The sequence below is a fragment of the Gekko japonicus genome, unplaced genomic scaffold, assembly GCF_001447785.1.
Source record: "Gekko japonicus isolate JY-2015 unplaced genomic scaffold, Gekko_japonicus_V1.1 scaffold1135, whole genome shotgun sequence".
Taxonomy (NCBI): Eukaryota; Metazoa; Chordata; class Lepidosauria; order Squamata; family Gekkonidae; genus Gekko; species Gekko japonicus.
The window spans coordinates 379,901-392,617 of NW_015161987.1; the positions used below are offsets into that span (position 1 = coordinate 379,901).

At 45.5% G+C, this 12,717-nt stretch overlaps 1 protein-coding gene across 2 annotated transcripts in view; it reads left to right on the top strand.

The window, feature by feature from the left end:
- NDRG1 (N-myc downstream regulated 1) overlaps positions 1 to 12,717 on the top strand; it is a 51,823-nt gene that overhangs the window by 35,661 nt on the left and 3,445 nt on the right. For both annotated transcript variants that reach the window (XM_015429810.1, XM_015429811.1), the window contains 6 exons: positions 279 to 365; positions 3,147 to 3,203; positions 4,031 to 4,134; positions 4,709 to 4,765; positions 8,872 to 8,923; positions 10,912 to 10,959. In XM_015429810.1, coding sequence (XP_015285296.1) covers positions 279 to 365; positions 3,147 to 3,203; positions 4,031 to 4,134; positions 4,709 to 4,765; positions 8,872 to 8,923; positions 10,912 to 10,959 — 405 coding nt within the window. The remainder of the gene's footprint in view (positions 1 to 278; positions 366 to 3,146; positions 3,204 to 4,030; positions 4,135 to 4,708; positions 4,766 to 8,871; positions 8,924 to 10,911; positions 10,960 to 12,717) is intronic.

Here is a 12,717-nt window from a genome sequence, read left to right on the forward strand (position 1 = left end):
AAAGGTAGGGTCCTGGCCCCACTGGTGGACCTCCTGATGGCACTTGATATTTTTGGCCACTGTGTGACAGAGTGTTGGACTGGATGGGCCATCGGTCTGATCCAACATGGGCTTCTCTTTTCTTACGTTGTCAAAGCCAAATTTCACTGCTCATTTGCCTTTAAATTAAAGGCACTGGTGTACTCCTATTTTTTAAAAAATTCAAGGCAGAATTCTTTGTTGTATTTTACTTCTCCGATGTATCTGCCTATCTGTTCACCTGATTCTTCAATTTGCAGCTTAACTATCCTGATATGACAGAAGGACTCGTTCTTATTAATGTCAACCCCTGTGCTGAAGGATGGATGGACTGGGCAGCAACCAAGGTAAAAAAAAACCCTGCATACCTTTGAAGCCTTTCTTCTAAACATGCAAATACTTTCACCTTAGCTATTCAAACTCTGTATTGTATGTAACATGGACAAGTTTGTTTGGCAAGCACTGCTGAAATACAACTGACATCTGTGGCCACCTGAGTTACTGAACTGTAGCCCTTCTGGCTATATGACTTGCAGTGAATCCATTTCCACACATTATGAACCTTAATCTCAGTGCTTTCAGAACCTAGGAACAATTCCACGGTTCTGTTTCATCACACTTCTTCAACATTGCAAACTTTTAAACCAGTCAGTGTAGGACAAGAGTTATGCTTTAAGCTCCTTTTTTTCTTAAAAGAATTTTATTGGTTTATGCACAGAAAGGGGGGAAGGGAAGAAAGAAAGGAAAGATTCAGAGGTATATTTAACAAATTCCAGTTTGGCATTCTGCATGCATATCTTCTCATTACAGTTTCACAGCTGCTACATCTATCATTCATATTATTCATCATTTAATCTTATTTTCTCAGTCCTTAAGTTTTAACCAGCTTCTTTCTTAAAGCATCCCCAGTGGGGGGTTTGCCCAGTTACCTGGTTTTAACCAAGTTCGAATCCCCACTATGCCATGGAAGCTTGCTGGGTGACTGTGGGCCAGTCACACAAACTCAGCCTAACCCATCTCACAGATCTGTTGAAAAATAAAATGGAGGAGAGGGAAATGGTGTGGTTTTGTCCATTGGGGACAAAAGGTGGCATATAATTGATTCCTACATTTGTATGGCTGGCATAGCAAATGTGATCCGTGCAAAGGCAGGAGCAGTGTTGATTCGTTTTCGTACACTTCTGTTGAAGCCAGCCATTGCAGTGCAGAAGCCAGTGTAGTGGTTAGGAGCGCGGACTCTAATCTGGGAGAATCGTGTTTGATTCCCCACTCCTCTACATACAGTTGCTGGTGTGACCTTGGGTCAGTCACAGTTCTCTCAGACCTGTTGTCTCAAAAGCATTTCTCGAAAGAGCTCTCTCAGCCCCACCTGCCTCACAGGGTGTCTGTCGTGGGGAGGGGAAGGGAAAGGAGATTGTAAGCCGCTCTGAGACTCCTTCAGGTAGTGAAGGGCAGGTTATAAATCCAATCTCCTCCTCTTCTCCTCCTCCTCCTCCTCTTCTTCTTCTACCTGGAATGCCTGATTTAATCAGATCTTGGAAGCTAAGCAGGGTCAACTTTGTTCACTACTTGGATGGGAGACTTCTTCTTCTTTGCTTCATCCAAAAGCAGACATGTGGTGCCGATGACTTCTAATGCTCTCACAACATGAAAGAATCTGGAGGTAGCTTGGAATGGGTGTTATGTAGGCATGGGTAGAAATTGTCTCCATGTGGCATTTTGTTCTTTCCTTGCAGTATCGGCTCCTTGACACAACTTAACCATTTTGCATACTGATCTGCTTGCCAAATGTCCTGGGTCTGGGAATATATTTTTTCTTTTGTTTCTCTGGGTTTAGCCTTCTTGCAGTCACTCCTGCAAAAGATTCTGGCATTTGCCTGACTAAGCCTCAAATTGGGAGCAGATGACTCTTTTCTGCTCCACTCTCTTACTTGCATCAAGTTGGCCTGTGTCCTTTAATGTCCAAACTTAACCAGAACTCTTGCTCTCCCCCCACCCCAAACTAGTGGTGATATGCAGAAAAAACCACACCTACTGTAGTCTGATAGCTGAAAAACATAGTTCCTATTTCAAATAACTTGTAAATACAGTCTATGCCTGAGATGTGACTGAAGCTTGAGTGCAAAAACTGAGAAGGATGGTGTTGAATGTTAGGCCAATTAAATTATTAACCTAGCTAAGACTTAGGTAATGGTTTTCCTTGCTCGAAAGCCAGTCGAACCCAACTCTAGGGATGCTAGATGGTCATCTCTGTTTCCAAGCCGAAGAGCCAGCGCTGTCCAAAGACGTTTCTGTGGTCATGTGGCCGGCATGACTAAACGCCGAGGCACACGGAACACTGTTACCTTCCCACCGAAGTGGTACCTATTTATTTACATGCAATTTCTTGCTTTTGAACTGCTAGGTTGGTAGGAGCTGGGCCCAGAGACGGGAGCTCACTCTATCACGCAGCACTCGGGTCTCAAACTGCCGAACTACCGACCTTCCAGTCTGCAGTTCAGCGTCTTAACAACTTGAGCCACCGCGGCCCTAGCTAAGACTTCGTGTAGAATAAAAAATAACAGCTGTGTTGAAGCACAGAAAAATTGGTATCAGGTGTTACATTGATTGGTCTTCATAAAACACAACACATAAAGCAAGCTTTGAGTTCTTCAGAACTCTTCTCCAGGCTGGGCATTGGAAAAGAGTGGGAGAGGAGACATGTCTTTCTGGTCATGTTAAGGCCTTTCTACCCGTATCTTGTGTAGAATCTTTAAGTGACTTCAGTGGGCACAGTGTGTCTCTAGGTGGTCTCCGTAGCTTTCTGTGTGAGTGTACCCGCATAGCTGTTTGGGCCAATTCAGACCAGTGGATGTTAAATTTGATAGATGGTACATTCTCAGCAATATCTTTTGAACACAGAGTTATTACAATGATCCTTTGACTTCATGAGAATATAGAAATGATTATGAACACAGCTAATGGTGGGGTATAAAGTCAATAATAATAATGCAATGAATGAATTTTTTGCCTATTCAGTGAATATAAAGAACTTTTTAGCATTTGATGGGATCTAGTATAGCATGTGCAACCTGTGAGAAGACTGTGAGGCAAGTTAAACAATGTAGTTTTTATTTTTGACTTTATAGATTTCTGGATGGACTCATGCCATGCCAGATTTGATCATTTCACATCTTTTTGGCAAGGTAAACATGTCCCCCCCCCCAGTATGCTTTTGGATTCTTGTTCATGACACTGAGATTTGAATATTGTGTTGCCTATGAGTATATTACTTTGCATATGAGTATCCACACTCCAGTGAGCAAAATAAGAGATCCATTTTGTAGCTGTGTTTTATATTTATATATATAGTACTCCTGGTGATCGATGGTATTTGAGAGTACTGGTATAGTATGAAAGCAGTACTTTGTGGTATTCAGACAGATCTTACATGGCTGCTTCCACATGAGGTTCTTTCACTGCATGGAAAGCAGGGAGCCCCCAGATTAAAGGGGAAAATCCGCATGGCATTATGCTAGTTCTGAACATGACTTGTGGCGTTCCTGTGCTTTCCCTTGTAAGACAGAGAAAAATAATCCTGCTTTAATTTAAAGGGAACCTTTGGAGTGGCTGGGTTGGAGGTCCATGTGGGTACTTCTCTGTCAATCACTGCAGAGAGAAGGCTGAGATAAACTCCAGTTTCAAAATAGGGCAGGTCACTGCTTCCCCCCCCCTCACTTGATCAGTCAAGCTGCACTGTAGTGCTACAGAATAACTCTGTAACGAAAGGGGAGAGGGTTCTTGTTCTTTGGGGGCAGGTGTGATGGGAGAAAAAGGGGAGGAGCCAGGAGCTGGTGGGTGGAACAGCAGCAGGTGACACAGAAAAGTAGAGTGGGGGGGGGTACCATTTGTGACCCACTTGTGGCAGTGGCCATGTTTTCGCCCCCTTCTCTGGAAGTAGTCCATATTAACTGAAAGTTTGCACTGAGCCCCACCGAAGGTGATACTTGATGACATCGTCTCTTAAATCTAGGACGAGATTCATAACAACCAGGATTTGATCAACACTTACCGCCGGCACATCATCAATGACATGAATCAAAACAATCTGCACCTCTTTGTCAACTCCTACAGCAGGTAATCTTACTACTCAATCATCTAGTTTGCTTGGGTTCTAAAGGCGATATAGGAGGAACCATCTACAAAGCCTCTAGACGGCCTTGGAGGTCTTGTTAGCTGATACCACCCATTACCAGTGGCTTATTTTAAAATTTCTTATGTTGGTTTCAGTACAGGTACTATTAAAAGTCAGGAAGCGGAATGCTTAAACCTGCATATGGGTTTCAGGATTCCTGATTACTGCCTGACATACTCAAAACCTTGTTTTAATCCCTGTAAGGAGAATTGGGTTGTCAGAGGATGAAGCACAGAGTGAGTGAGCTGGGACTGTGAAATTATGTGGAGTACTTTTGTGTGCTGTGCCATTGAGCGCTTGGGCTGGATTGTCAAGCTTTTGTAACAGTTTTGAGGGCCTAGGCACATAAACCAGACAGTCATCTGAAATCTGTAAATGTTCCTTAGCAATTACATGTAACCCTCATGTTACATGTTGCATCTGCTGCTTGGAAGACTACCTGTTCCTACTTCAGGGGGGGAAAATACACCGCTATGTAGAACCCTCAAGTTCAATATCTGTTTCTTCATTTTTCAGCCGAAGAGACCTGGAAATTGAGCGCCCTGTGCCTGGTGTAAATGTTGTTACTCTACAGTAAGTGTTGGTTGTGCACGATGTTCCTCTGAATGTTTTGCTCCTGCAAACCTGTTTGGCCTCCACTAACATGTTGGATTATGCAAGCGTGTTTCATGGCAAAACAGAAATCAAGTGGCACTTTAAGACAAAGTTTGTTCCAGCATAAGCTTTCATGTCCATGACACTTTCATGTCCATTATGAAATAGAAATAGTTAATGTTCCCTGTTTCCATCCCATATAAGTAAATGTCCATGATAGCCCATTCATTTCAAATTTGGGGTTGGCAGTGTTCGGATCCCTGACCTGGATGGCCCAGGCTAGCCAGATCTTGGAAGCTAATCAGGGTTGTCCCTGGTTAGTACTTGGATGGGAGACCACCAAGGAAGTCCAGGGTCACTATGCAGAGGCAGGCTATGGCAGGCCACCTCTGAACATCTCTTGCCTGGAAACCCCCCCAGGGTCACCGTAAGTCGGCTCTGACTTGACAGCACTTTCTGCTTCCAGTGTTCAGATAGATCTCTAGGAGCTAATTAACAAGTAGGAGGAAGTATGGTAGCGAATAGGAATAATTAAGTCTTGAAGTTCAATCAGTTCAGGTGCTTATTTATTTATTTGTTTTATTCAATTTGTATCCTGCCCTCCCTGCCAAGGCAGGTGCTTAGCGCTTAGAGAAGGATCTTGCGTTTATTTATTTAGAGGATTTATATGGCCCCTCTCCAGAGACCTGCTCAAGTATCAACGATAGGATTAGAAAATAAGCAAAGAGCCTACAAGACACACACAAGCACCACAGAAAAGCACAGCAACCCCAAAACAAACACCAAAAAGGTTGGGATCCTTCAGCTAAAACCCACAAATGAAAGTGTTGCATGGTTTGGCTGTCTGGATGTATTTTTCCAGAGGTGAATATTTAAATAGGATCTGGAGATCCACTTGCAGATTTAAGAACATAAGAAGAGCCCTGCTGGATCAGACCAATGGTCCATGTAGTCCAACATCCAATCTCCCACAGTGGCCAACCAGTTCCTTTGGAGGTCCACCTGTAGGGCATAGAGGCCAAGACCTTCCTCTGATGGTACACCCTGGCACTGGGATTTCAGAAGTTGACTGCCTCTGAATGTTGAGGTTCTTTTTAGTCACCATGGCTAGTAGCCACTGATAGACGTCTCCTCCAGGAATCTCTCTAATCCCCAATGCCTGTGACCATCACTACATCCCCAAGGCAAGTTTTAAAGTTCCCGTGTAAAACATCCACACATAATTGGCTGCAGAATAACTTCAAGTGGTAAACCTGAAAGGGTATAAAAGTGTCAATTTCCCCAGAACGCCAGGGAATTGTGGTTAACAGCTCTGATGACCTTAACAAATTTAAGGGGCATAATGTCCTACTTTGTCAAACAGATTCAATTAGAGCATCTGTGGATGACTCTATAGTTCTGAAGCCTGCCTTTCTGTGACTGCTGCCACACATACCCTGCCCTATCCATAGCTTGTAAAGTTTTAACGTGAACAGTAAACGCCAAGAAGTGGTACTTTTACAGTCGCACCAATTTGCCATTTAATCCCATTTAACAAAGAAGGCCAAGGTAGGTGGTTGTGAGCCTCTTACCTTTTGATGGCCCAACCCACTGAAGCTTAAAAGGGTCTTAGCCTCTTTTAAAGCAGAGTTAACTGGCTTAGTCTCTTGAGCTGTCCCCATTACCGAGAAGCAGTGTCATGTGCAGTGACTCGGTTTAGTGGGGCAACGAAGTTGTGCAGAGTGTTCGTTTTAACCTTATCCTCATTTTGCTATTGATAGGAAAATGAGAATACTTCTAAAAACGTGAGAAAACAATATAGATTCCGAATGACTGTGGCACAGTGGCCTTTACCACTAAACTGCTTTAGGGAGAATAGCAGGATATGGACCCAACCTCCATTCTTTCTTTCCCAAATATTGTTTGGGACAGCGAAGCCCCACTGAGGAGGCACATAGCTGTCTTGCCTGCTTGCTGTTTTCTCATGTGCCTCTTCACTCAGGGAATGGTGGCGGAAGTAACTCTCACCATTCTATACAAAGCACATGTCCTCTTGCCCTGCCCACAGCTGCTTCTGTTACAAAATCATCTGAACCACAGGAAATCCAGACTGGCTGTTAGTCGCGGCCAGCGGTGGGGCTCTTCTGCTGAAGCTCCACATCGGCTCCTGTTTTTCACAGCTGTGTTGGGTGCCTTTTAGTGGTAGCAAATATCCAATTTGAGATGCTGCACTTTCACCTGCTGTCTCTTATGCCAGAAGGTGGTCAGTGTAGCATAGCGGTTAGTGTCAAACTGGAATCCGGGGGACTCTTCTAGAATGTGAACATTGCCCCCTGACTTAGCCACAGTGATCCGTGCAATGGTCACCTCCAGGTTAGACTACTGTAACTTCCTCTGCATAGGGCTATCCTTTGAGACTGACCCGGAAATTGCAGCTGGTCCAGAATGCAGCTGCTTATGTCCTTACAGGAATGTTCTTCAGAGCTCATATTCAGCCAGTGCTCCACCAGCTGCACTGGCTCCAAATTAAATACTGGATCAGGTTCGAGGTCTTGGTGCTAACCTTTAAAGCCCTAAATCAGGGGTGTCGTAACTCATTTGTTATGAGGGCCGGATCTGACATAAATGAGACCTTGTGGGGCCGGGCCATGTGTGTCATAAAACGTAATGCCAGGTAGCGGAAATATAAACTTTATAAAGGACACAAACACAAAGGTGGTTTTTTTACTTAAAATGAAAACACGCTTAAAACATTCGCACTCTCGCAATATTTTGTTTATTTAAGAGTGTCTGATAACTGACACCTCTTGCTCTGAATGATTGCATCAAAATGACTGTGCTGTTGCAATCTTGAGTATGCTGTTCAGGTGTGTATCTGTAAGCTGCAAACCTATGACGACGCAGCAGCAGAACTGGAAGCAGAAGACAGCCAGTTCCACTGTGTGCCTGATAGAAGCCCTCCGGGGGCCTGATCTGGCTCCCAGGCCACATGTTTGATACCCCTGCCCTAAATGGTCTGGGACCAGCAGACCTCTGGGATCACTTCTCCTGGTATACCACCCCCCCAAAGAGGACTACGCTCAGATGACAAAAACCTTCTGGTGATCTCTGGCCCCAAGAGCATCCGGCTGTCCTCAGCCAAAGCCAGGGCCTTTTTGGCCCTGGCTCCAACCTGGTGGAACACACTTCCAGGTGAGATCTGGGCCCTGCGGGATCTAAAGCAGTTCCACAAGGCCTGTAGGACAGAGTTGTTCCACTAAGCATATGGTTGAGGGCAGCAATGGCTTTCCATCTTGATCAGCCTCCTCCCTTCTCCTTCTCCCCTTCCCCTCCTCTTTTCCTTCATATCAGACAGTTTTTAGATACTTCCCCTGAGTTTTTACATCATCTATTAGGTTGTGTTTTGATTGTATTTTATCATTTTATTGTGTTTATTGTATTAGAACTGTGAATGTTTTAGATTGTATATTGTGTCTTATCATGATGTTAACCTGCTCTGAGCCTGTTCGCAGGGGAGGGCTGGCTATAAGTCTAAAGAAATAAAATAAAAGTAAGTCCCCATTCTGCCACGGAAGCTTGCTGGGTGAGCTTGGGCCAGCCATGTGCTCTGGGCCTAAACTACCTCACTGGGCTGTTGTTGAGGATAAAACGTAGGAGAGGAGAAGGCTGCGAGCCACTTTGGGGTCCCCACTGGGGGAGATCAGTGGGGAATTATAAAGTGAAATAAGGTTGTAAATATATAAATGTATAAATACTGTAAGGTGTACTCAAAGCTGAAACTGGCTGGGATATAAGCTAGTCACACACGCTACAAGACTGGCCTCCTCAATTCAGTAGCCAGTGAAACAGCCCCCTCTACCCAGTAGAATGTCTTGGGTCAGAAGAAGCCATTCAGATTTCCCCCTACAAGAGTCCAGATAGTTTCAAAACGCGTCAAGCAGCCAGTTCAGTTTCTCGGTAACGCTCAATGTCTGTTTTTAGGTTGCTCAGCAAGCAGCCAAAAGACCTTCAGTGGTGGTTCTGACCACTTCCTTAAAAGCATGAAAACCTTAAGGATTAATTGCAGAGATGACTGCTATTTTATGGATTTGTTTATTTCCCTTTAGGTGCCCTACCCTGTTGGTGGTTGGGGACAGCTCTCCAGCCGTTGATGCCGTGGTAAGTGTAGGCAGAGTCTGGTAAACGTCTTTCTTCATGTGAGTCATAAAAATGAATCCAGAAATCAGAAGCGTCTTTGTTTTACATGTTCTGGATTATGCAGTCTTATGGAGCATTTAATGGACAAAGTAATTTGCTGCCTAGGTCTTAGCAGCCCTTGGGGGTGGCTGATCACTCCACTTTCACAGGTAGAGAAGGTGGTGGGACAGCGGTGGCTTGTCTAGGGCAGATCTTAAGTATCCACTAGTTGCTGTCTGCCTGTGGTCAGGCCCTGAGAAGAGTCACTGCTGCTGCCATCACATCTACAGATGCACCAACGAGCAGAATGACCTTGACGGCGATGGGACGCCAAAATGTGCATGGCGGGGGAAAGGAGAACACATTCCTGTTGCTCTGTGTTCTCTGGACCACATTGCCAAACCAGTGAACCCCTCTCATGGAAAATTAGTATGTGTTAAAAGTGTGTTTTTGCAGACCCATCCCAAATTGTTGCCACTCCCTGAAGTGTGTGAACTAAAACTTTCATGGGATCTTCATCTGAAGCACTTCCATGCTTTGGTTTGGGTTTAGGCGTGGATGTTAAAATAACAATGGTAACAAACCCAAGGAGTAAATGTATCTAGAATGTGAACAATTGTGCTGCAGTCATTGGATGCTCTGTGCTGAGGTTCGTGTGTGTTTGACAAATGAACTTGTGTTGGACATTTTGTATGCTTTATCCCACTCTTCCCCCAAGAAGCTTGGGTCTCTCATGTTGCCCCTCTCCCCCCCTTATCCTCTCAACACTGAGAAATGGTGACTTTCAAGCTCACCTAGTTTGCTTCCTGACTGCGAGTGCTTTGAACCCCAGACTCTCTAGTCCTAATTGAACACTCCAATACACCATGCTGGCTGCATCCTGGAGACTTGCACTGGGAAGAAATCTCCATGTTGGGGGAAAATATACATGCAAAATGGCCCTAAAAGGAGTTGGTGCACTCTAATGAACCTGGCCAGTTTGGTGCAGTGGTTAGGCGTGAAGACTCTAATCTGTTAGAACCAGGTTTGCTTCGCCCCCTAGACTCTAATCTGTGAGAACCAGGTTTGGTTCGCCCCCTCCTCCACATGCAGCTGCTGGTGTGACCTTAGGTCAGTCGCAGTTCTCGGAAGAACTCTCTCAGCCCCACCTACTTCACAGGCTGTGTTCCCTCTAAGCTGAGTTAGCGTGAGCTAGCTCACAGTTTTTTAGCCTCTGGCTCGCGCATTTTTGTCTTAGCTCCGGAAGGATGGCTCCAAAACAAACTAACTTATGCAGTAGCCAAATCACTCACAACTTTAATGCCAGTAGCTTACAAAGTAGAATTTTTGCTCACAAGACTCCACAGCTTAGAGGGAACATTGTAAGGGAAAGGAGATTGTAAGCTGCTCTGAGACTCCTTCGGGTAGTGAAGGGTGGGGTATAAATCCAATCTCCTCCTCCTGAAGGCTATGCAGACTGTGGCATGGATCCTGACCTCCTTTTAGCCTTTCAGAAGCTACTGATACCTGCAGAAGAGGGTGGCAACTTTCAGCAATTTTCCGTGTACCAGTTCCGGCTTCTCCCCATGCTGTTCCCAGCATTCCACTGACCCGCTGCCGCAGAATTTGGAGGGGCACGGCTTGCTGCAGCGGCCATGAGGAGGTTGGGAAGTTCCCTTCTGGGAGTGCTGCTGCACTCATACAAGTTAGGATGCAAGCCCGTCAGTACCCTCCTGTTGAAGCAGAGAGAAATACAGGACAGCAGGTCTGAAGTCTGTTGCAAGAAAGAAATCCCAGTTCCGTTGTTCAGAATGTTAATGCAGTTGCTGGGGCTTTCCAGAATCTGCACCGATTCATTGTTTGAAGGTGCAGGGGGGTGGCCTGGAGGGTCTCGCGCTCTGAGGGATGCTTCAGTTGCAGTTCAACAGGGAGGCCTGAAGAGCTTTTCCTGTTAACTGGAGCTCACCCTTTCTTTCTTTCGTTCCAACCAGGTTGACTGCAATGCTAAACTGGACCCAACGAAAAACACTCTCTTAAAGGTAAGAAAGACATAAGCTGTGGAGAATAAAGCCTTTTCAGTCTGAGGATGACTTGAACCCAGTTGTTGTTGTTCAGTCACACAGTCGAGTCCGACTCTTCGCGACCCCATGGACCAGATCACGCCAGGCCTTCCTGTCTTCCGCCGTCCTCTGAAGTTGGCTCAACTTCATGTTTGTTGCATCTATGACACTGTCTAACCATCTCATCCTTTGCCGTCCCCATCTTCTTTGACCTTCAATCTTTCCCAGCATCAGGGTCTTCTCCAGTGAGTGCTCCCTTCTCATTGGGTGGCCAAAGTATTTGAGCTTCAGTTTCGTTATCTGGCCTTCCAGGGAACAGTCAGGGTTGATTTCTTTTAGGATTGACTGATTTGATCTTCTTGCAATCCAAGGGACTCTCAAGAGTCTTCTCCAGCACCATAGTTCAAAAGAATCTATTCTTCGGCGCTCGGCCTTCCTTGTAGTCCAACTCTCGCAGCCACACATGACTACTGGGAATACCATTGCTTTGACCGTGCGGACTTTTGTTGGCAGAGTGATGTCTCTACTTTTTATCATGCTGTTTAGGTTCGCCATCACTTTCCTCCCAAGGAGCAGGCGTCTTTTAATTTCATGGCTGCTGTCACAGTCTGCGGTGATCTGGGATCCCAGGAACGTGAAGTCTGTCACTACTTCCACGACTTCCCCTTCTATTTGCCAAGGAGTGATGGGGCCGGATGCCATGATCTTAGTTTTTTTGATGTTGAGCTTCAAGCCCACTTTTGCGCTATAATCACTGACCTCAAGCCAGACATCCTGGAATGTGAAGTTAAATGGGCCTTAGAAAGCATTACTAACAACAAAGCTAGTGGAGGTGATGGTATTCCAGCTGAGCTATTCAAAGTCTTGAACCCAGTGGTTAGTGCTAATGCAGAGTCTTCCCCTTTGGCAGGGAATAGACGAAGTGGATATCTGGAGAGGTCCCGGGGGGGGGGGGGGGGGAGCCAGAAGTTGGACGGCTGCTCTGCAGGCCTCCCCTCCCTGCTCTCGCTTTGTTTTACAGAGCTGCTGACCTACATTTTATACATGCGGTAGAACTTGAGGGATTGTTAGAGGTCAAAAGATAATGCTCCCGAAGCTACATTTAGAAACTCATCCCATAATGGACGCTAATCCTGGCGAGGGTTTGTATCAGGAGGTCATATGAGCAAGAGCCCCACTTTGTCTCTGGCCCCCAAGCTAACAAGATGCATCTGCCCTAAGTCTATATAGAGAAAAATTCTTTAGCTCTTCCTCCTTTTGATGGAACTCTGCTGTTGGACAGTTTGCTGGCGAGCATTCGCAGAGTTCTCTTCTTAGGTAGTAACAGCTGGGTCTAGAGTGGAGGTGGGAGACACCCAGTAGCCCCAATCATATTGAGAAACACCTTCTCACGTAATAGATGGAGAGGATATTATTTAGTTGAACAGTCTGGTTTAGGAGACAGTCTGCATGGCTGCCTTTGGTGGGCCCAAGGATACGCCGCATGCCTCTCCTAACCACGCACTGGTTAGTAAGAACCTCTTGAGCTTTGTTCACAAACAGGAGCAAAAACAGAAAGGAGCCTAGCAGGATCTCAGCTTTATTGTATTGTAAGCTGTTGTGGACTGTCAGAACTACAAAGAAGTGGGTTCTGGATCAAACCAAGCCTGAACTCCCCCCTAGAAGCTAAAACGACTAAACTGAGGCTGTCGTACTTTGGTCACTTTACGAGAAGACAGAAGTCACTGGAAAAGACAA